The 25,748-nt window shown below is 33.9% G+C and overlaps 2 protein-coding genes across 2 annotated transcripts in view; one reads left to right on the top strand and one right to left on the bottom strand.

Moving 5' to 3' along the window:
* Positions 1–25,748, bottom strand: part of LOC114329367 (protein slit-like) — a 188,898-nt gene that overhangs the window by 150,934 nt on the left and 12,216 nt on the right. The gene's annotated exons all lie outside the window — the stretch shown is intronic.
* LOC114329336 (ionotropic receptor 25a) overlaps positions 1–25,748 on the top strand; it is a 109,659-nt gene that overhangs the window by 77,327 nt on the left and 6,584 nt on the right. Inside the window, exons 6-11 of the mRNA XM_050657118.1 lie at positions 3,810–4,004; positions 9,175–9,274; positions 15,352–15,529; positions 20,298–20,481; positions 21,872–21,993; positions 25,383–25,700. Coding sequence (XP_050513075.1) covers positions 3,810–4,004; positions 9,175–9,274; positions 15,352–15,529; positions 20,298–20,481; positions 21,872–21,993; positions 25,383–25,700 — 1,097 coding nt within the window. The remainder of the gene's footprint in view (positions 1–3,809; positions 4,005–9,174; positions 9,275–15,351; positions 15,530–20,297; positions 20,482–21,871; positions 21,994–25,382; positions 25,701–25,748) is intronic.

Here is a 25,748-nt window from a genome sequence, read left to right as displayed (position 1 = left end):
TTTTTCTCAAAGTTGATAGTTTTCGAGTTATAAGTTATTTGAAATCTGAAAAAATGGCATCTTCGAGGCTTGAAAACTCATATTAGTCCAGGTGGTGAGACCGCTCCCGTCTGAAAAAAAATTCTTATTCGGTTTCTTTGTGAATTCCTATTCAAAAATGTACCCTGTAAACAACTCGGAAGGGTACCTGGCGGAATTTTTGGGCAGAAATTGTTTAAACAATTTTTTTAAACAAATACAAAAGTTCACGTCTTTTTGCTCTCTAGAACATATAGTTTTAGGTTTTCTGGGTCATTCTAAACAAGAAAGGTATCTTGTAATTTTTCTTAAAAATTGATAGTTTTAGAGTTATGGGCGATTTAAAATCTTAAAATCTTTAAAAACTTTTGAGAAAAATGTCAAGAAACTTATTTTCTTTAGAATATCCCCAAAGAATCTAGAAAAAATATTTCTGGGAGGAAAATTGGAGATTTTTGAAATAGAGCGCGCCGCACCGGCAAAAAAATCGGATGGACAGGCATATTTAACAATTAAAAAACAACGGTTTATATTAAGGTTAGACGTATTCACTCTTCAGAATCTTGAAGCTGAATGTTTAAACTTGAATTCAAGTATCTGACAACCTCAAAAGTAGTAATTTAAATATGAGTTTTTAGGTCTCGAAAATGCGCATTTTCGCATTTTTCAGATTTTAAATCGCCTATAACTCGAAAACTATCAATTTTTCAGAAAATTTACAAGATACCTTTCTTGTTTAGAATGACCCACAAAAGTTTAAAATATATGTTTCGGTGCAAAAAAACGTAATCTTTTGTATTTGTTTAAAAAAATTGTTTAAACAATATCTGCCCAAAAATTCCGCCCGGCACCCTTCAGATTTGTTTAAAGGGGACATTTTTGAATAGGAATCCACAAAGAAACCGAATCAGAAATTTTATCAGACGGGAGCGGTCTCAACACATGGACAAGAAGCCTAAATTGAAGTTTAAACGTTCAATTTCAAGATTCTGAAGAGTAATCTTACTTCAATTAATTGTAATATTCTTCTATTTCATCTCCATTTCACTGTAGTTATATTTTCACTATGTCGGTGACGATATTGGTCATGAGTGGCAATATATCGTGGTAATCCAATATGAAGGATTGCTGATCTACTGGTTCCTAGGACGAGTGGGAAATAAAGGTCCTAGGGGGAGACGCTTAGGCAGGACATGTCGGTAAAGGGGATTGATATTGGTCTGATCCAAGATAGAAAGTTATCTTCTTCTTCTTCTGATGAAAATCCACTAATGGATGTTAGCGATTACATTTTCTATTAACTCTCTGTTTCTTGCAATGTGTATCAGAGATTGTATGTCGTTAATCCCTGTTAATTGCCTTATGTTTCGGAGCCAGGACATTTTCTTGCGGCCTACTCCTCTCTTGCCTTCAATTTTACCCTCGATTATAAGTTGAAGGAATTGATATTTTTCGTTTTGGCATGATATGTGATCCAGATATACCGTTTTTCTTTTCTTGATGTTTTCGAAAAGCTGGCGTTCTTGGTTGTTTCTTTTAAGAGGAAACAGTAGCGATCAACAGGTAGCAAAAACGCGTTCCAAGATTGCGGCTGTAATTTTGAATATTTTTTCGAGATATTTGGCACACGTATTCGTAATATAATAAAGAATGGCAGTACAGAGTCCAATTTGAAAAATATATTAATATGTGAAAATTACTCTGTAATTAAATAAAATATTAAAAAAACGAGCCTGTACCGCCATTAAGAAGAAAAAAAAATACACTTTCTTTAAATAAACTTTTTTATCCGATGCCTAGATTTTGTGTCATTTTGGAACTACTAAAATTTTAATGGCGGTACAGGCTCGTTTTTTAATATTGTATTTAATTACAGAGAAATTTCCACATATTAATATATTTTTCAAATTGGGCTCTGTACCGCCATTCTTTATTATATTACGAATACGTGTGCCAAATATCTCGAAAAAATATTCAAAATTACAGCCACAATCTTGGAACGCGTTTTCGCTACCTGTTGATCGCTACTGTTTCCTCTTAAGGACATCTACATTTGCGACTTTCGCCGTCCATGGTATCTTTAGGATACGGCTATAAATACATTTCGAAGGCTTCTAATCTGTTGATATCCCTCGTTTTGAGTGTCCAGCCCTCTCGCCCATAGAAAGTTATGGCGAAATGTAATTAGAGAAGTCAAAGGCAAAAATCCCTAAAACTGACTGTGCTCTTAATTGGATTAAGGCGTACGAGGAGCTTTATGTGGACTCTGACCAGATTTACTTTTCCATTTTGCTTTATTCATAATTTTTTTTATTTTTGTTTTGTTCTTCTGCTTTAAAGCTTGAAATTTTAAAAATTCCATTGTCAATATGGTAATTAATGGTCGCCAAAAATTTGAATACTATTTGAAAGCTTTTTATTTGAGGGGGAGGGGTTTAAAGAGTGTTATGTTAATTTTTTCTGCATAATTATTGACAAAAGTAGTACATATTTATGCGCATATATTTTACATTTGAATATGCATAGATACTCCTGTCGTCAGGGGGGTTACAACGGCCTCCTTAATTCAGATGGACTTACCCAAGTTTTTTTTATGTATTTTGACCCGTAGAACACGAATTTCTTGGGTAACAGTTGATCCGGATGTCGATAAGAATGTTATAAACAAAGAACTTGAGGAATTGCATAACAGCGATTTTTGGCAAAACAAAACATTTTTTTGTATTTTTTGGGTGATTCTCAGCAAAAAATGATCTTACAAGTTTTTTCGTAGGATGCAAAATTTTTGGAGATAAACGCGGTTGAACTTTCAAAAAATCGAAAAAGTGCAATTTTTGAACCCGAATAACTTTTGATTAAAAAAATAAAATAGCAATTCTGCTTACTGCATTTGAAAGTTCAAGTCAAATTCTATCGGTTTTGATTATTTGCATTGCAAACAATTAAGCTTTTATTTCTTAAACAAAGACATAAACACATAGTGTTTCCCGTGCCCAATACATGCGTTTTAATCTATGTAATCTACGTAGTGCGCGGCTAATAGTTCAATTTCAAATGAGAAATGCATTGAAAACATCAATCAATCACTATGTGTTTATAGCTTTGTTTAACAATAAAAAATTAATTTTTAGCAATGAAAGTAATTAAAACCGATAGAATTTGACTTGAACTTTCAAATGCGGTAAGCAGAATTGCTATTTTATTTTTCAATCAAAAGTTATTCGGGTTCAAAAATTGCAATTTTTTGATTTTTTGAAAGTTCAAACACGTTTATGTCGAAAACTATGCATCCTACGAAAAAACTTGTAAATACATTTTTTGTTTAGAATGACCCAATAAATACAAAAAAATGTTTTTTTTGCGAAAAATTTTTGTAAGTCTGCTTGTAACATAAAACCGGCAAAATAACGCAAAAGATGGAAACATGTTAAGTTGTGAGATAGAAAGAGATGAAACTAGTAGAGATGGGAAATTTAGCGATAGAAACCTATAAATTTACAGTATACTGATTGTTTCCCACCTTTAAACGTATCACAGGAGTATGTCAACTAAAACTGTCATTGTTATAGTGGTAGTTGCCAAGCTCGTCCGATACGTCTAAAGATGAGAAACGATCAATATAATGTAAATTTGTAGGTTTCTATCGCTAAATTTCCCACCTCTACTAGTTTCATCTCTTTTTATCTTACAATATGGTTTCCATCGATTGCGTTATTTTGCCGGTTATTAGCGCGCTCATCACTGTAGGTATATTAGATTAAATTAGTAAAAAACAAAAATTTAATTTCCAGGCAATACCGTGGTCTTATAAAAAACCAGATCCCGTTACAGGAGAATTGAAGTGGACTGGATACTGTGTAGATTTTGCTATAGAAATAGCAGAGAGGCTGAAATTTGATTATGAGTTTGTTGAACCACTCCAAGGAACATTTGGAGTTAAACAAAATGGTATCTGGAATGGTGTTGTTGGCGATTTGGTAGCTGGGGTAAAACATTTTTCATATATAATTAAACTCACTAGGCTTCCCGTTTGAACCGCGTCAATATTTTCTTGGCCGATCGTTCGACTTCGTTTCTGACGTCATTTTTAGGGCTTCCGGGGTCTGTCTCTCGGGTCCCCAGACACTACTACACTGTATACTGGACAATGCAATCAGGGGCGTAGCATCAGTGTCGGCTGCCCGGGGCGGTGGACAGTTTTGCCTCCCACTTATTGTCCGTCAAAGTCTTTTATTGCACCGTCAATGTCTATCGCATCATACACCTCTTGCTGAATAGACAAAATAGCCAAATTAGTTAATCTTAGAGAACCTACTCATTGTCGATCTTAAAAAATTTTTAATCAATTTCAATTTTGAAAAACTTCTCTCACAGCTGGCATTGCTTATAGCAACTGTGAAAAATATTCGGAACATTATTAAAATATTTTGCTGAGTATCTTCCAGCTTGGATTTAATCCAAGCAACGAAACTCCGCAGTCAAAGTCTTTCCAGCTTGAAATCCTGCTCGTCAATTTCGTCAGATGCGTAGTATAGATTACATTCAGTGTTGTCTGGATCTAATAAGCCAGCGTTAGATAAGCAAACTTATCCGTTATATTCTGTAGCTATTGAAAACGCTCACGAATTTCTACAATAACTCTATCTAACGAAGAAAATAGCTTTCGTCTCAACTTATTTTCACAAGACAAGTTAGCATCTCTAGTTCCGTCATCAAAAATACGCTTTCTTGTTATGCGCCTCCGAGGTTTTGTGGAAATTCCATGTTCTTCACACATATGTTTTGCATAACGTACAGCACCATTTGCCCATTCCTCTTTTTTCCGCACAATCTTATGTCAAGTCCCCTTGTGTGTAATTATTTTTGTGCATCATTCACTTCATGTAGTACCGGTTGCCACAGGCCCCAAAAAACAAGGAAAGGATAATGACTGCATCGAAACTAGTAAAGCACCTGCATCTGTTTAAGCTTTCACCTGCCTCGTCAGTTTTTCCAAAGTGACGAGAATGTCTTTGTAATGATGACATGTCACATTATGCACTCCACCGCGTGTCTTGAACCCTTTTGTCACAAAATAACGTATAGGCCGGTATGGGGTAGTAAAATAATTGCAGATGTATGTATTAGAAGTCATTCTCGCTTATTGTTAGTTGGAGAATTTCCGCAAGTCAGTATAGACGTTGTTGTCAGCCGCTACAAAATATTATTCAAAGAAAAGGAATTCCCCGAATTCGTCACAAAATAAGTAATGAAAAATTCCGTGCTCCTTTCAATCGGTCTGAATTTGTAGTTACGATAAAAATATAAAATTGTTAAAATATTTACAAAATATTTTTATTCTTTATTGTTACATTTTGCCGCCCCCGAAAAAGCGCCGCCCCCACTACGCTACGCCACTGAATGCAATACTGATTGCATTTCCAGTGTACTGTGTAGTAGACTCTGGCTATGATGATAAAAAATCTATTAGAATAGATTCAGGTCCCTATTGCAGTTTCTGCAAAATACCTGGGGATACATTTGGATAACTGGGGACTGCGTTGGAACGTTCACTTTAAAAAGAAGAGAGAAGAATTAGAAACAACTAAAGATTAGAAAGATGAACTTGATGCTTGAAAGAAATTCTAAACTATACATTGATAACAAAACTGTTGGTTTGCAAAAAAATACCAATATGAACATATGTATGGCGCACAGCTCTAGGATGCGCTAGTAAAAACAACATTGAGGTACCTAATACAAATGTTTCAAAATAGGATACTCAGGAGCAGCTTTAATGCTCCATGGTACATAAAAGATACCGAGATATAAAGATGAAGATAGTATGGGATGGATAACAAAAATAATTGCTAAATGAGCCAACAGATATGAATAACGTCTATTTCAACATGTGAGATCGAGCTCTCCGAACGATACAGATATAGAAAAAAAGGCTTAAGAGGACAAAACCCTTCGAGTTAGTAAAATTAAAATACACTCTGGGCCAAAATTAACCGGCCACCTTAAAAATTTGTCATTTTTGATGTCTTACATCTCCTAAACCTGTTGTCCGATTTAAGTGATTTTTTTAATATTCCTTATAGCCTTATTCCTTGACAATATCGTTATAGTAATATTATTGCTAAACAGGTAAATTTTCATTGTATACCGGGTGTACGAATCAAACTGTGTTTTTTTCTTAAAGTTTGCATCACCCTGTGGAATATTCTAGCAAACCTAACTATAGTCTCATGCTTTCTCAACATTTTGTTGTTTGATTGATTCGCTTATGTTGGATAAAAAAAAAGTTAGGTGCTTTAACAACTAGACATGTTTTTTATCAATACAGGGAATTTTTAAAAAATTTTGGCAAAGTTTAAGGGGTTATTCTGCATGAAAATAAAATTACAGTTTGCTTTATAAACTTATGTCCGCAAATGCAAATGAGATAGAGGGTGTTGAAATTTTTCGGACAAACTGACGATTTATTTATTTCTTTAAAACCGGTTGAGATATGCAAGTGCAATTTGGTGGGTTTTATGACGTAGTTATTGCATATTTTTTGACATACAGTTAAGAATTTAATATTCACCATTGGCGCGCATACGGGTAATATGAGCCATATCTCGGAAATGAAGCATTTGCGGACATAAGTTTATACAGCAAACTGTCATTATTTTTCATGCAGAATTACCCCTTAAACTTTGCCAAAAATTTTCAAAAACACCCTGTATTGATAAAAAACATGTCTAGTTGTTAAAGCACCTAACTTTTTTATTATCCAACATAAGCGAATCAATCAAACAACAAAATGTTGAGAAAGCATGAAGCTATAGTTAGGTTTTAATTTCACTATTCTACAAATGCTAGAATATTCTACAGGGTGATGCAAACTTTAAGAAAAAAACACAGTTTGATTAGTACACCCGGTATAAAATGAAAAATTACCTGTTTAGCAACAATATTAATATAACAATATTGTCAAGGAATAAGGCTATAACATATTAAAAAAATCACTTAAATCGGACAACAGGTTTAGGAGATACAAGACATAAAAAATTACCCATTTTTAAGGTGGCCGGTTAATTTTGGCCCAGAGTGTAGTAAGTGTAAAATCGGAGCATTTTTCGAACTTAATACATCTGTGTAAATATTACTTAAAGGAAGTTGATACTTATAGAAATATTACTGAATAAAACTATTGTGCCTAAAATGACAACTGTAATAATTTAGGTTAGAATAGAACTACTCATTGTTCATCCGAGAACATCAAAACATCGAAAGGTGGACAAGAAGCAATGCACATTGGAGACCACTCGAGCACAGTCGTAGTAGAGGAAGACCACAAAAACGATGGCTAGACGACATCAAAACAAAAATGGAGCCAAACTTGGGTACCACAGGGCAGTGTTCTTGGTCCACTTCTCTATCTTATGTACACAGCTGACCTTCCAGTAAACAATCACAGCTTCCTTTGCAGATGATAAAGCGATAATGGTCAAACACAAAGACCCAGTCATAGCCACAAGAATTCTCCAACAACATCTAGTGAAAATACAGGAATACAGGACTGGACAAGAAACTGGAGAATCAAAGTCAATGAAGTAAAATCAGTGCAGGTTACATTTACCAAATGCAGAGGTACAGTGCCACCTGTTACACTAAATGGACAAGATCTGCCTCAATCTGACAGCGTTAAGTATTTAGGGATGCACTTGGATAAAGGACTGACCTGGAGAAAGCACATTTCTAACAAACGAAAACAACTTGGCTTAAAACTCAGCAAATACTACTGGCTATTGGGAAGACAGTCAAAGCTTAGTTTAAAAAACAAATTATTGGTGTATAAAGTAGCCTTAAAACCAATATGGACATATGGTGTACAACTATGGGGTACGGCTGCAAACTCAAACATAGAGATATTGGAACGCTTTCAGTCGAAGGTACTACGGACCATAACAAGTGCACCTTGGTTTATACCTAACACAGAAATCAGAGACGATCTTCAAGTAGCCACAGTAAAGGAGACAGTGAGTGAATACAGCAGCCGCTATTTGGTAAAATTAGAAAACCATCCTAATAATCTTGCACTAAACCTGCTGGATAATAGTGAGCAGACTCGGAGACTGAGGAGGCACAAACCACTGGAGCTACCACATAGGTTCTAAGCAGCAATGAAGTGAAGTGTCGTGCAGTTCAGTGCAGTGAACTACTTACCCTTTCAGGGCACAGTTCAATAATTTAAGAGGCTAGTGGAGTTTTTGTTATCATTGGATAACAAATCCAAATTTATACTTACACCCCTTTGAACAAACAACTAACATGCTTATAATTTTTTTGTTTATTGATTGCATGTAGTGAATAACTTATAATAAAAAAAACTGGCACCAAATAACACAAAACACAGAAGAATGGAGAACTCATGGGGAGGCCTTTGTCCAGGAGTGGATGCAAACAGGCTGAAGAAGAAAATTGTTCATCCTGATCAAATTGAAGGACACAAAGTACCGTTGTTTTGTTTTATTACATACATACATATTTGTAGGATTCGTTAAAGACAATCGTAATAAAAGTCCGTGTGATTTTTACCAGTTTTAATTATTAAAATAGACAACTAAAATTATAGATACTATTAAATTGACGAAATGTAAAAGTGTTTGTGTAATTGCGACCAAAATTTACGTGTTCTTGTTCTTACAAAAAGAAATGTATTTGGAGATAATTGCGTCTAATCAATATTATAACCGGCTTGTCATAATACCTGTCTTGAAGCGTCTTTTTTGATTATCCCAAATAACACGTCTGTCGTGGTTTTGATGTTAAAATCGACTGCCTATCGAACCCCCAAGATAAATAAAATTCCCGTACTGCTAATCTCCCTCTTCTCATGGTTTAATTCGCATTCGTGAGAACTAACCTAAAACCTTAAAATTTGTTCAAAGGGCTCTACTCGTTATTTTTATGTCTTAAGGACGATCGAAAATAAACACAATCTTCTAACCGGCACCCGTCGATTGGTTCCACCCATCTGTCACTATGGGCGTCGACGGACGCTCGTTTCGTGTTTGTAATAATAATTAAAGAAAAAATATATACAGGAGAGTCTTAAAAATTAAGATAAAATATTTACAATTCTATATATATTTTTTACCTAGTGTATTATAAACATTTTTTTAGAGAACAGATATTGCAGTTACAGCTCTCATTATGACTGCTGACAAGGAGGAAGTAGTCGATTTTGTTGCTCCTTATTTTGAGCAAACGGGGATAACAATAGGTAAAGTATAACTTTTTATTTGCTATGAAATCATTATCATCATTATATTTGTCTTTATCCCTACGCGGAGTCGGCTTCCCAAATTACCCTAATTACGGCTTCAAAATTAAACATAGCAAAATAAAAAATATAATTCTATCTTCGCCCCGTTCCGGGGAAGCTCCCATAGTGAATGTCTGCAAAAGAAAAATAAAATTGTACTTATTCCTATCAAAAGAAAATACAATTAATGGAATACAAGAAGCAATTACGCACAGAGTCGCACCTCTTTACACTTCACTCCAGTGTAAGCACAAATACACCCACAATCAAAATATCAATAACTACAGGGTGTAACAAAAATACAGGTCATAAATTAAACCACATATTCTGGGACCAAAAATAGTTCGAATGAACCTAACTTACCTTAGTACAAATATGCACACAAAAGAAGTTACAGCCCTTTGAAGTTACAAAATGAAAATTGATTTTTTCGAATATATCGAGAACTATTAGAGATTTTTTGTTGAAAATGGACATGTGGCATTCTTATGGCAAGAACATCTTAAAGAAAAATTATAGTGAAATTTGTGCTCCCCGTAAAAAATTTATGCAGGTTTTGTTCCCTTAAGCCCCCCCAAACTTTTGTGTCCGTTCCAAATAAATTATTTTTGTGGTGTCATTAGTTAAATTCAATATTTTTAAAACTTTTTTGCCTCTTAGTATTTTTTCGATAAGGCAGTTTTTATCGAGTCGCGGCTTCTTTTTTAATATGTTTCCATAAACATTTTATGAGGGTCTTGTTCCTTTAAACCCCCCAAATGTTTATGTACGTTCCAATTTAACTATTACTGCGGTACCATTAGTTAAACACAGTATTTTTAAAACATTTTTGCCTCTTTGTATTTTTCTGATAAAGCATCTTTTATCGAGTTGTGGCTTCTTTTTTAATATGGTTCAAAATATACCTAAAAATGTAAATCTTAAATAAATTTTCATATTATTATATTACCAAGTTAAGTCTCCATAATCGTACTTTACCATATACAAATATGTGGTGGACTTAACAAATATTCAAATATCTCGATATAAACTGACTTTTTGAAAAAGTACTAAGAGACAAAAAAGGTTTTAAAGACTTGTGTTTAACTAATAGCACTACAATAATAATTAAATTGGAACGTACACTAAAGTTTGGGGGGGTTTAAAGGAACCAAACCCCCATAAAATTTTTATGGGGTGTCCAAATTTTATTATAATTTTTCTTAAAATACTACTGACATAAGAATACCACATGTCCATTTTCAATAAAAAATCTCTAATAGTTTTCGATATATTGGATAAAATCGATTTTCATTTTGTAATTTCAAAGGGCTGTAACTTTGTTTCCGTGCACATTTGTACCAAGGTAAGTTAGGTTCAATCGAACTATTTTTGGTCCCAGAATACGCCATTAAATTTATGACCTGTATTTTTGTTACACCCTGTATACAGACGCCCTATTCTAGCCGCCAAATAGAGGCTACCGTGTCCTTTTTAATTCTGATGGACAAACTCAACAGTTTCTTATGGATTTTTGGCTGCTGATTACGAATTTCGAGGGTGGTTTTCGATCCGAGTGGTCGAAAAATTGTTATAAACCATAAAAGAGATACAAAAAAATATTTTAAATAAAATTTGTTCCTTAATAAAAAACGAAGAAAAAATCGTTTACTAAACTCTTCTTCTTCTTCTTCTTCTTCTTCTTCTTCTTCTTCTTCTTCTTCTTCTTCTTCTTCTTCTTCTTCTTCTTCTTCTTCTTCTTCTTCTTCTTCTTCTTCTTCTTCTTCTTCTTCTTCTTCTTCTTCTTCTTCTTCTTCTTCTTCTTCTTCTTCTTCTTCTTTTATATAGGCAGTACTGCCTGTTTTTCTTCAACGGTGCCTTTCATTCTGCCCCTAAGTTGTCATTTCATCTTTTCCTTGGGCGTCCTATACTTCTCCTGCCTAACGGTGACTTGTCCCTGGCTATTCTTATTATCCTTATTCAGACATCCTGCTTATGTGCTCATTCCACTCTTCTTTTCTGTTCTTTACCCAGGTATTTATATTGTCTACTCCACATATGCGTCTGATTTCCTCACTTCTTACCCTATCCTGTAGTCCTTTTCCAGCAATCCTTCTTAAGATCTTCATTTCGTTGGTTTCCAGATGTCTTCGTGTTTTGCTTGTATCTGGTCTTGTTTCGGCCGTGTAAGTCATAACTGGCCTAATAACTGACTTATATATTCGGGCCTTTGTTTCCAATCTTAGGTGTTTGTTTTTCCAAATTGTGTCGTTTAGGCATCCGGCCGTTCTACTGGCTTTAATTATTTGGTCTTTTACCTCTTCTTCGATATTGTTGTCGGCTGATAGATTAATTCCCAGATATTTGAAAGTCATTACTTGTTGTATAATTTGATTGTCTAACTCCAATTTGCATCTTATTGGTTCTTTGGCAATTACTAAGCTTTTTGTTTTTTGGACTGATATTTTCATATTCATTTCTTTTGCGTTAATGTTGAACTCGTGCAATAATCTTTGTAGGTCGTCTTCGCACTCTGCTACTAAGACGGTGTCATCAGCGTAACAGAGTATTTTTATCTCTCTATTGCCCATTTTGTACCCTCTTTTTTTCTTCACTTGTTTTATTATTGCATCCAATATTATGTTAAACAGTAGAGGGCTTAGTAAATCTCCTTGCCGGATTCCTGTGTTTGTTTCTATGGGTTCTGTTATTATTCCATTGACTTTCATCTCTATTTTATTTCTTACATATATGTTTTCTATCAGTTTTATGATATCCAGTGGTAAATTTTTCTCATATAGAAGGTGTATCACATCTTTTAATTGGATTCTATCAAACGCTTTCTCTAGGTCTATGAAACAGAAAAAGGCTGGTTTGTTATATTCTAATGATTTCTCCGCTATTTGCCTTATCACAAAAACTGCATCGTTACATGATCTTCCACTTCTAAATCCTTGTTGTTCATCCGATATATTTATGCACGCCATTATTTTCTCCATGAGTAATTTTGTTGTGAGTTTCAGTATAGTGCTCAGTAAATTTATCCCTCTATAGTTACTGGGGTCTGCCCTATCACCTTTCTTAAATAACGCTATCATTTGAGTGGTTCTCCATTCTTCTGGGATTCTTCCTGTATTTATTACTTTACTTATAAGGATATTCAGTTCTTTGTGAAGTCTATCTCCTCCGTACTTTAAAAGTTCATTAGCTATTCCATCTTTCCCAGGAGTTTTTCGATTTTTCATCTTTTTTAAGGCGTTCTTTATATCTTCCTCTTTAATTTCTGTTTTCTCATCCGATTCTAATCGTGGTGTTTCCAGTTCTTTGTGATTAGCTGTTTGATAAAGGTTTTTTAGGTAAGTTGTCCATGTATTTGTATCAATATGTTTTACTTCTATCAATTCCTTCATCTCTGCTCTTTGACCTCTTATCATTTTCCACATTTCCCTTTGCATCCCATAAAAGTCGTGCTCCACTTCTTTTGAAAATGCTTCCCAATGTTCTGTTTTCTTCCTTCTTACTATTGAGTTTAATTCATTTCGTACTCTTTTATATTCTTCATATGTTTGTCTCGTTCTTTTGGACTTGTATTCTAGGTAGATTTTCTTTTTTTCTTGGCATTTTATTTTTATTTCTTCACAGAACCAAGGAGTTCTCCTTTTCTTTCGTATATGTTTACTTATCTTACGTTCTCCAAGTGCTTCCGTTGCTGCCATTTTGATATTATCTCTGATCTTCCTCCAACTTTCTTCTATGTCTTCATCCGGTGTAATGTAGTTTTCATTCAGTACTTTTTGCAATCTTCTCTGGTATAGATCTCGTGTTGACAAGTCTCGTAGCTGTTCTACCTTTATTCTTGTCTCACATTCAACGGGGTCTTCTTTCCTGTTTCTTTGTAGCTCTATTCTGATTTTTCCCAGTACTAGGTTGTGATCGCTTCCAATATTAGCTGCACTTAAACATCGTATGTCTAGTACTTGAGAGTGGTGGATGTTTCTGTTTGTCAATATATAATCAATAACGGATCTGTGTCCTCTTGTATTTTGGAATGTATATTTTTGTTGATCTTTGTGTCTGAAGAACGTATTGTTTATTCGAAATTCGTTCTGAGAGCAAAAGTTAATAAGTAGTTCCCCATTTTCATTTTTGTTGTCTTCATTGAATCGTTGCTTTATTCCTGGTATAATTATGTTACCGACTCTTGCGTTCATGTCTCCTAAAATGTATATTATCTCATTGGCTAAACTCAAATCCAATTATTAGAACTCAAGATATTGTAAAAGTAGTGCACAATGCCAATTTCAAATTGCAAAATAAGTATTTTTCGAAGCTTTATCGATCGTAACTCGGCTTCTACGCAAGCAAATGAGCATTAGAAGGTCTCATTTTAAAGCTTAATTAATAGGTTCCTAACAAAGTTTGTTAAATTACTTTGTCTTCATTTGTTTTAAAATTAAACCCGTTTGAAGTTACAATTTTCCTAAAAAAGATGTACATTAATTTGTTTATAAGGGTTTCAAGCAAATTTGAGCCATAAACATTTATACTTTAATTAACAATAATGATAGAAGAACTCAAAAGGAACAATTTGAGCTTATCAAAGTAAGTTTATTTTTGGCCAAGATATCGATATTTAAATGGCGCACTATGAGGGGCAAGATCAGCTCATGCTCACAGTGTAAAGGTTCACGTGCTAACTTCTCCATGCAAATTATAATTTCTATGTATACCTATATACGTTATCTTCATTTTTCATTTTTGAAGATCCTAATAAAATTTTATATAATTCTCATAATAAATCATCATACTGTACCTCGTATAACCTTTCATTCCATTTACTTTGTCTTCCATTTTTTGTACTAAATGAGAAAAAAAAACATTAAAAACTAATAAGTATTTCAGAAATATAACTAAAAAGTCAGCTGATATTATTTATTAAGAATAGGCAAGGCATCCTGAGCAAAATAATGTAACACGAAAGCAGTCTATTGGTGTCTTTAAAGCGATATTACTTGACTGTGAGCCGATCTTGCACCTCATAGCGCGCCATTAAAATATCGATATCTTGGCCAAAAATTAACTTACGAACATTTTCGTAAGCTCAAATTGTTCCTTTTGAGTTCTTCTATTATCATTGTTAATTAAAGTATAAACGTTTATGGCTCAAATTTGCTTGAAATCCTTATTAACCAATTTAATGTACAATTTTTTTATAAATTCAAACGGGTATAACTTTAAAAACAAATGAAGATAAAATAATTTAACAAACTATGTTTGGAAACCTATTAATTAAGCTTTAAAATGAGACCTTCTACTGCTCATTTGCAAGCGTAGAAGCCGAGTTACGATCGATAAAGCTTCGAAAAATACTTATTTTGCAATTTGCATTGTGCACTAAACTTACAATATCTTGAGTTCTACTTATTGGATTTGAGTTTAGTAAACGTTTTTTTTTTCTTCGTTTTTTATTAAGGAACAAATTTTATTTGAAACATTTTTTTGTATCTCTTTTAGATTATGAGCCAGAGCCTTATAAACAATTAAATTGTTTATAACAATTGTTTGACCACTCGGATCGAACTCCACCCTCGAAATTCGTAATCAGCAGCCAAAAACCCATAAGAAACCGTTGAGTTTGTCCATCAGAATTAAAAAGGACACGGTGACCCCTCTGGCACCTAGACTACCCATACAACTTCGAGTCGGAGCTGGCGGTAGCCGTTCACTCCACGGCTACACAGAACCTGTTCAATTACGAGTGACGGGTCTTCTCACTACAGATTTCCACCACTGAGATTGGCCTACCTGTTCGCTATACTGGTTAGCCAGAGAGTCTAGAGCTTGATCGCCGCAAGACTGATTATTCTCCTTCGATTCTCTCCTTAAATACGCTATCAGCTGCTTTACTTGGATGTATCAGAGTAGAAGTGGAAATGAGTGGGGTTGCGCAGGTATCGGAACGCGTGCGGTTCTCTGCTGTAGATCTGCTGAGGGCACATCATTACAACTCATCCATCGAAGCATGTAATATTTACTGTGGTATTCTTTGTTTTCAGTAATGCGCAAGCCAGTACGAAAAACGTCGTTATTTAAATTTATGACAGTCCTTAAATTAGAAGTATGGTTCAGTATTGTGGCTGCATTGATTGTTACTGGATTTATGGTTTGGTTTTTGGACAAATACTCTCCTTACAGTGCAAGAAACAACAAAAAAGCATATCCATATCCTTGCAGGTAATATTTGGTTTTCCATTGTAACTATTTAAAATAAAATGACCTTTTCTAATTTATATCACTATAACTATACTATTGACAGCACACTATCTACTATCTTTAAAACTAAAACTAAACTAATAATAGCGCTGCTGATAGTCATGACTACATTATTCTAGAATCATCTCGATCAGTCCATCTCTATTCGCCGTATGTTCTAGAGCAGTGTTTCCCAACCGGTAGGTCGCGACCCACTAGTGGGTCGCGAGTGGATTTTAGATGGGTCGCGGCGTGGCTCTTACAGTAGTAGCTGAGTAGCGTACAGTGACCGTGATCTATATTTTATTCTATCATCATGGGCGAGCGATTGGTCGCAAATATGAAAAAACATAAAGAAGGTGGGTTGCCAGACATAAAAGGTTGAGAACCACTGTTCTAGAGAGTCACTTCAAGGTCACTGCAAACGTCAACTACCGTATATTCTGGAGTGACATGGTCACCATTTATAACGACGCGACGCTAAGATTCTCGTATATGATTCATCTTTTTGCCGAATAGTGAGACATTATACCGGATATGTCAAAGATAAGCTTTTTCGTTACACCGCTCTTCTCTTAGATCTGAACGTTCCGATCAGCAAAACTATATGATGGCCCAGGATCGACTCTCCAGCACTGCATAAACCCCTCAAGAATAAATAATAGTCTACTATTTTTGAAGGACATCATCTCTTCAGGTTAATGCAACACACAGTAATTCTTGAAGACCACTTCAGACATGCTTCTGATGATATTACGATCAAGATTTTCTAGTGCATGACCTATCATTGGTAAAACCAAGTTCTTGATGTCACAATTGCACACAATTTTCTTCAAATTCGCACAGCAAAGATCTAGGACCATCTTCTAATGGCGAATCTCTAATGATCGGATTCGTAACATACCTATAAGTATACTGAACATACAGTCACCAGCACAAAATTCCGCCACCCAAAATTTTTGATTAAGTTTGACAATCTATAACTTTCTTATTTGTACTCCGATTTTCAAAATTCTTACATCAGTTTGTAGGTACATGTATTGATGTCGTTTGTTATTATTCCGGTGACAAAAATTTTTTGCTTAGATGGCGTTATACGGGGTGAATGGAAACGTTGTATTTTCCCCTAACTTTAAACAATTGTGTGGAAAAACTGGAGAGCTGATTTTGTTTCATACTCCTTTTGTATTATCCTGGAGGTATCACTAAGGTTTTGGTTTTTGAATTATCCGAATATCTCTTTTCTTGTAAGAGCAGTAAATAAAAACACTGCTTGAAGGTTTTTTTAATTAACAATATCAAACGCACTAAAATTAACAAAACAAAACAAAATTAACAACAAAACAAAAAAATTCAATAGCGGGTATGTCCACCTCTTGCAGCAACGACTGCTGGCAGTCTGGCATCGAATAAAGATCTGTTATCCTTGCCTGGGGAATAGCCCGATATTCCTCTACCAGGGCCATAACTCTACCAAATTTTCTGGAGGCCTAGGATGACGGCGAATAGCTTTTTTTAATTCATCCCATAAATTCTCAATAGGATTGAAATCTGGGCTGCATGCCGGCCATTATAATCTTATCAATTCAACCTCTATTTTATGAGTCCATCAGTGTTTTTATTTACAAAAAATGGTACAGCTCTGACAAGAAAAGAGATATTCAGATAATTCAAAAAACAGAATTTTAATGATGCCTCAGGGATAATATGACAGAACTATGAAACAAAATAAGCTCTTCCATTTTTCCACAGAATTTTTTAAGTTAGGAGAAAATACAACGATTCCATTCACCACTGTATAATGCCATGCAGGCAAAAATTTTGTAAAAATTGGAATAAATCCTTTGTAAAAGTTATAAAATTTATTAAAATCCCTAAAGGGCTACATCAGAACAAAACATCAGAACAAAACAAAACACAAAAAAAAATTTGTGTTACCGGAATAATAAACGATATCAATATATGTACCTACAAACTGGTGCAAGAATCTTGAAAATCGGAGTACAAATAATAAAGTTATAAATTGTCAAACTTATCAAAAATTTTGGGTGGCGGAATTTTGTTGTGAGTGTATGTTGCTTTTTATAGTAAAAATTAGATTTCTACATATTTCAATCCTAGATCTTTACTAGAAGTAACATGATCCGTGTGTTTTTTATTTCGTTTTTTGAGAACACTTCCCTATTTCTTTCAATTAAACTACTAGACCAGGGAGCATCTGTAAAAATATTAGTACATTTGGACGTTGAGAGGTGATTCAAATTTTTTTGCAGAAATTGCTTGAAAATAACTCAAATGTTATCCTACCTCTCAAAAAGGTCCGGAACATTGTTTAAATGATCAAAATGTCAAAAAATGAAGGAAAAATTCGATTTTTTTCTTCGTTTTTTGATTATAACTTTAAAAGTATTCATTTCCGAGAAAAGTTGTACTGATATAAAAGTTGCGTAATTAAATTTCCTACAATATAGAATTAGTTAAAAATTTTAAAAATAGTCACCCTTGTTGCAAAATAGCAATAATTGCGAAAAAACCATACAAAAATAAGTATTCGCATTTTACGTTTTTCAACCATTTATGCTACACTTAGGACCTTCATATTTCACCTAGAAAAACTTTATGATACAGTAAAATATTACTGTAAATTTCATTAAGATCGGTTCAATAGATTTTGCAAAATAAATTTTGCAATCCAGCTTTCGCAAAAATAATTCATTTTTGCAAAATGTTACAGGACTGAAAATGAAGCAGATAGCAAGTTAAAATTTTTTTTTGCGTATAGAAATGTACTGTACCTTTCATTTACAATTTGCAAAATTAAAATCGATTAACTACCACAGCGTCAGAATTTTTTTTAAATAAACATTAATTATTTGTGCTACGCGCAGGACAGCAGATAGTTTGCTCTTATTGGGCATTCCAATGACCTTTGATAATGATTGATACATTTTAATTTTTATTACATTTCGATATAAATACATAAATTTGTTTATTGCAAAATAAAAACACATACTCTATCTTTTGAAATAACAATTTTTTTAGCAAAAACTTTCTTTGTTCATATATTTTAACTTAGAGAATAAAAGTTTATTATTTTTAAACATATGCAATTGTTTAAACAATATTTCACAAACAATAATAAAATATTAAAATACAACAAAATATAGAGTAAGAAAATAATATATTAGATAAAGATTGGAAGAAATTTTGGTGGAAATCAACTTGTGTGAATCGAACACCGCTGTCCTGCGCGTAGCACCAAAAATTAATGTTTATTTCAAAAATTTCCTGATGTGATAATTAATCGATTTTAATTTTGCAAATTGCAAATGAAAGGTACAGTACACTTTTATAAGCAAAAAAAATTAAACTTGCTATCTGCTTTATTTTCAGTCCTGCAACATTTAAAAAAAAATGAATTTTTTTGCGAAAGCTGGGTTGCAAAATTTATTTTGCAAAATCTATTAAACCAATCTTAATGAAATTCACAGTGTTGTTTTACTATATAATAAAGATTTTGTGGGTAAAATATGAAGGTCCTAAGTGTAGCGTAAATGGTTGAAAAACGTAAAATGCGAATACTTGTGTTTGTATGGTTTTTTTCGCAATTATTGCTATGTTGCAACAAGGGTGACTATTTTTTAAATTTATAACCAATTCTGTATTGTAGGAAATTTAATTACGCAACTTTTATATTAGTACAACTTTTCTCGGAAATGAATACTTTTAAAGTTATAATCAAAAAACGAAAAAAAAATCGAATGTTTCCTTCATTTTTTGATATTTTGATTATTTAAACAATGTTCCGGACCATTTTGAGTGGGAGAATAACTCAAATATTATTATTTGAGCTATTTTCAAGCAATTTCTGCAAAAAAATTTGAGTCACCTCTCAACGTCCATCTCAAAACAGATGCGCGCTGGACTATACAATTAAAAAGTTCGAAGCTTTATTTCCGAAGACATAAAGACTTCTACTAAGACCAAATTCTGGTAACTCCTGTATTCGTGCTTTCTAATACTTGCACAGCACACAAACGTTGAATTAAAGAATATTTGGGGAAATCTAGACAGGTAGTGAAATGCAAATTAGAGATTTCCCTAAGTCTTCTTTAATTCATCATTCATCTACTTTGCAATTATTAGAAATAACGAATGCAGGAGTTACCAGAATGGTCCCAGAAGAAGTCTTTATGTCTTTGGAAATAAAGCTTCAAAGTTTTTAAGTAGATGTCGCTACAGGGTCCGTCCGATGATCCCTAAGGAGAGTGAAACTTACGTAAAGCCGGATCCACATCAATAAAAATTTATGCTGTACGTTGTATTTGACACAAATTTGCTCGTGTGCTTTGAAATTTTTGTTGATGTGGACTGTGCGCCGCAAGGATTTATGCAAAAATATTTTTGTGACGAACGTCGCACGCTATCGGTCGTTCTGTCGGTTTTTCAGTCGACTTCAAAGAAATTTTCGCCGCACAGCGATGTTAATGTGGACTTGATTATCTACTTGTCGCTAAGTGGATTCGGCGGTACAACACACAAAATAAATATTTATGTCGCAAAAATACTTGACCAGATTTAAATTTGTGCCGCAAAATTTTTTTCTGTATTTTAAAATACAAAACACACACAAATTTTTATTGATGTGGATCCACCTTAAGAGGATAATGGTCCTCTCTGAACGAATTGAAATATAAGATGTCTCTCATTTTCATAAACTACAATTGCAAATTTAACGTTTTTATTTCAGAGAATTTACACTGAAAGAAAGTTTTTGGTTCGCGTTAACATCCTTTACACCACAAGGAGGAGGAGAAGCACCAAAAGCATTGTCTGGTCGAACTCTAGTTGCGGCATATTGGTTATTCGTGGTGCTCATGTTGGCAACGTTTACTGCTAATTTAGCGGCTTTCTTGACAGTTGAAAGAATGCAGGTAATATAACTATTTTGCTCTATTGGCATTAGTAGGTAAATGTGTGAAGTATGCAGGTGCCTTCCTTGTATCTTTCCTTGTTGTTTAGTCTCATTGTCATTGATTAAACAATGAGTTGTTTTCCCCATGTCTGTTATCACCTTATTACCAAAAATCGGGTTTATTTTGGGATTGATGGTTTTAATTATATCCAGAACTTCAACTTGCTCCTGTATAACCAGAACTACTTAAGATCCGGCTCGAAGGACCATGAATAGAATCAGCTAGCTGGAGCTTCTGTAGTTCTGGTTCAGCGACTTCACCAAAATAACTCTTAAATGGTCTAACACCGAATGAGTTAGCCAACAGGTCGTTACGTTCAAATCGTTTCTTTATCCGAAAGTTGAACCGTTCAACCGGGTCAAACGTTTCAAACGAATCCACACGATCAAGAGTGACATTAAGTTTGACTCCAACAAACAAGACGGTATTTCCAAAAAGTGAAACTACTAAGGTGCGACCACTAGATGGAATCATCTAATAGTTTTTATTTTAACGCCCGGTTTCATAATCAACTTAAAGTGAACATTAACTAAAGTTCACTTTAATGTGTATTACAATTCCATCGGTATACCAACTTAAAATTTAAAGTCCACTTTAGCTTTATTATGAAACCGAGCGTAAGCGAAGCTAAATTTAATTTTCTAAATTTTATAATATAACTTTATAAGATCTGGCTCGAACGACCATGAATAGGATCAGATAGCTGGAGCTTCAGTAGTTCTGGTTCAGCTAATTCACCAAGCTAACTCTTGAATGGTCTAACAAAGAATAAGTAAGCCAACAGATTATTACGTTCAAATGTCTAGCTTTTCTTTATCCAGTATCCACACGATCAAGTGTGAGATAAGGTTTGACTCCAACAAACAAGATGGTATTTTCAAAAATTGAACCTAGCGAGCGGCTACCACCAGGAATGAGAGATGAGGCAATCAATGAAGTATGCAAGGCTTCATATTTATACCTATCTCTATCTATGTAAGGATTTTTACAGCTGTCGCCGCCTTTCTTCTTTCAACCATCGTCTCCAGTCGTTTCTGTTCTGCCATTCTCCGTCTCTAAGGTCTCGTCTTTCCATGGCCTCGTCCACTTCATCCTTCCATATTTTTATACCTCTATCATTAAATTTGCCCTTACCATAACAATACCAGAGGAGAACACAGTTTGTGATGACATGAAACACAAGCGATTCAAGAAAATAAACCATAGTAATTAATCTGAGGTTCACTACACCAATCAAATCAGGGACTATGTGTGTAAAATTTAAGACTACTATATTATTTCTCATATTATATTAAACCAATTTTGTTATTTGATTTATTTATAATTTGTGTGCTTTGTCATTTTTAAGGCGCCAGTCCAGTCTTTAGAACAATTAGCGAGACAATCAAGAATTAACTACACAGTCGTAAAAAACTCCCAAACCCATCAATACTTTATTAACATGAAATATGCTGAAGATATTCTTTATAAGTAAGTATAAAGCGTGGTGAGTATTATATCAAATCATCATCATCATCATCATCATCATCATCATAATCATTCCTCAACCACTTGAATCCACTGTTGGATATAGGTCTCCTCCATATTCTTCCATTGTTCTCTATATTGCGCCTTCTGTAGCCAATTTCCCACTGTTTTTCTCAAGTCATTCATCCATCTTTTTGGTGGTCTACCTCGGTGTCTGTTATATTCTCTAGGTCTCCATTCTATGAGTCTTTTGGTCCACCTATTATCATTTAAACATGCTACATGTCCAGCCCATCTCCATTTGGCTTTTGCAATTTTTTCTATGACATAGATTCTTGTTATTCCCAACATTGCTCTTTCGATTTTTCTTTGGGTTATATCAAATAATAAATATACTCACGGACAAAAATATTGCATATTTTATCTTTAATCGTTATTATTTGTTTATTTTCTATCTTGGAAATGTTAAGTATTCTTTTTATTTATTTTTTATCTATTTATTTTATTTATTTATTTATTTGATGTATTTTAATTTATTAGAGTATTTTTGATGTATTTTAATTTATTGATGTATATTAATATATTTAATTTAATTTATTAAATTGTCAACCACTAATTCTCAATGAGAGATGGGTTTAAAAATGAGTCCAATAGGTTATTTATAAAAACATTAAATAGAATAAGATCAAATCACGCACTAACCCCAGCATACAAACACAGCATAGGTATCAGTGATAACTAGTGTGACCAACTTCAATTTAGTCAAATTCGGGACATGGCTGAAGAAACTACCTAAAATCCGGGACTTTTCAATGAAAATCGGGCCATTTTTTTTTTTCTAATATAAAACTTGATTATCATCATTTTATTGATTATCTAACATTTTTATGTTGACAAAAATTTTTTTGGTGGAATGGGTTGTAATAATAATTACATTTTTGTTAGTTTTGACGTTTCGACTTCCAATCCGAAAATCGTTCTCAAAAAACGAAAAATTGGAAAATCAACTAATGTTGGATTTCCATGTAAAATGAACCTTGGGTTAAAATATATTTATCATTATTTGATATTCATGTTTTTAAATCGTCTGTTCAGAAGACGATAATTAAAATACAGAAACCGGAAAAAGTTTAGATTTTGAGTTTTCGTAGAACTAGAATACGACGATATAAAATGCATGCGTTTTGAATGTGGTGTTAGTATAACAGTCTAGAAATTGTAGACTTTTTTTCGTCCCACCAATTCAATTTGATGTGAATTTTTAGAAGAATAATGTATTAAAATTTTCAAAATGGAATTTTACCAAAATGTTGAGAATTCGGATGGCCCGGACGCCTTGTCCGGGACGCCGGGACAGGACTTCGTAATTCGGGCCATGTCCCGGATTTTTCGGGCTAGTTGGTCACACTAGGATAACCCATATTGCGCTTGCGGTGGAATTGGAGATCTACAGCACCTCATATTGGAGTGTGGACAGTACAGACAAAATATTAAAATAATGTATGAAGAGTTAGTTGATCTAAATTGCTCTTTACCTATTAATTTAAATGAAATTATTTTTTCAAATAATAAGCAGACGGTAAAATGTCTACAAATATGTAACGTACTGTAAATTTAAATTTTAAATAGGCTTAGGTAATAAAATTAAAAATAATTGTAAACATATCACACAAAATTGAAAAATGTATCCATGAATATTATAACACACTGTAAATTTAGATTATAAGTAGGCTTAGATGATTAAATTAATTGTTATTGTTACTATACAAAAAACAAATAGTCTGGCTAATTGGCTAAGCCAAAGCCATTATAAAATAAAAAAAAATTATTAGAGATAAATAAATGGTTAAACATAGTCTTTATAACCGAATATGCAATAATGTAACAAATTAATAAATATTGCATAGTATGGAAACTGTGCTTTGGCGACTTGACAATTTTTGTTTTGTTTAAATGTCAGTTAGAGTATGTCAGTTGGAGAGTTTTATTTTTCGATTCTGCAGTTTCTTGCTGATATGCCACATTTAAGCGAGTTAGTGTGTGCTAGAATTGTTACTTTAAGAATTGAGGGTTACGGACAAGAAGATATTGCGTGGATAGCGAATATTCATCAGTAGACTGTTTCTCGTATAGTAAAGCGATACAATGAGGCTGGGGAATACAAACGGCGACCTGGTCTGGTCAAGGACGAAAAAGATGTACAACTCCAAGAGATGATCAATATTCAAGACTTAAATCTTTGCGAAATCGTACACTTACAGCTCCCCATCTCAAAAATTAATTACTGATCACAAGACAAGTTAATGTAAGTGTCAAAACTGTGACTCGAAGACTTAAAAAGGTTGGTTTAAATCCAAAATGGCCTGCCAGAGTTCCACTTCTTCTACCACGGCATAAAACTCAAAGGTTGCACTTTGCAAGAGCCCACGTTAACTGGAATGGACATCAATGGAGAAGAGTTCTTTTCACAGATGAAACGAGGATACAATTATGGAAGCCAGATGGACGTGATCGAGTATACAGAAGGTCTGGGGAACGTTTCGCAGAATGTAATGTTGTACAAAATGTTAGTTTTGGTGACGTTCCATAATGCTATGGGGTGGCATTAGTTGGGAGAGTCGTACCGAGCTTATTGAGGTGAATATTCGAATGAATACTGACTGGTACATGCCGGACATCCTTGAAGAGCATGTTTTTCCTTATGCCGGCTTCATTGGGTATGATAACTTTGTGCTAATGCATGATAATGCCCATGCACATGCCGCAGGAACAGTTATACAATATCTTGTGAGGATGTTGGGGTTGAGGCTCTAGATTGGCCACCAATGAGCCCTGATGCAAATCCCATAGAACACATAAGGGACATCCTAAAAAGACGTATACGAGCAAGAAATCCAGCTCCAAACTCAATTGCAGAATTAAGAATTGCTGCACAGGAAGAATGGAATCAACTTCCGCAAGGAACCATCCAAGATATTCTACGGAGCATGCCTAGAAGGATGCAGGCAATTATTGCAGCAATAAATTATGCAGCAATAAATTAGTTGTGACTCTTCAATATGCAAGTTACTTGACAATAAATATACGTAGGATCGTCCAGCTCAACTTATTTAGCAACAAAAATTACAAAACTTTTTAAAAGGAAAAAGATATACTTCAAAAATAAAATATGCAATATTTTTGTCTGTGAGTGTATATATACCAATATATATGTTTCACTTTTCATTTATGAAATGTTTCATGAAGCATATTGTGCCTCAGATGTGTTCCGGTATTTTCGATCCTATTACACGACGTTTTACAAAATTTTCGTTATGATAGTGCTCGCATTCTCAGCTTGTTAATTATTGTTAATGTTTACATTTAATTTAGGTACATCTGTAATCTTTTAGGATGTGGAAAGAACTGACTTTGAACGCGTCAATAGACGACGGTAGATACAGAGTATGGGACTACCCAATCAAAGAACAATACGGTCACATTCTTCTAGCAATCAACGATTCCATTCCCGTAGAAAGTGCGCAAGAAGGATTTGATAACGTAAATGAGCATTTGGACGCTGATTACGCTTTTATACACGATTCCAGTGAAATTAAATATGCGATTAGTAAAAATTGTAATCTTACAGAAGTTGGTGAGGTTTTCGCTGAAAAACCTTATGCAGTTGCTGTACAGCAAGGAAGTCATCTTCAGGATGATATCAGTAAAGTGTAAGTATTTTTATTGGTTAAATTATATTTAAATAATAAAAACATGCA

Source organism: Diabrotica virgifera, chromosome 7, assembly GCF_917563875.1.
Source record: "Diabrotica virgifera virgifera chromosome 7, PGI_DIABVI_V3a".
Classification (NCBI taxonomy): Eukaryota; Metazoa; Arthropoda; class Insecta; order Coleoptera; family Chrysomelidae; genus Diabrotica; species Diabrotica virgifera.
This window is presented reverse-complemented; position numbering and strand designations above follow the sequence as displayed.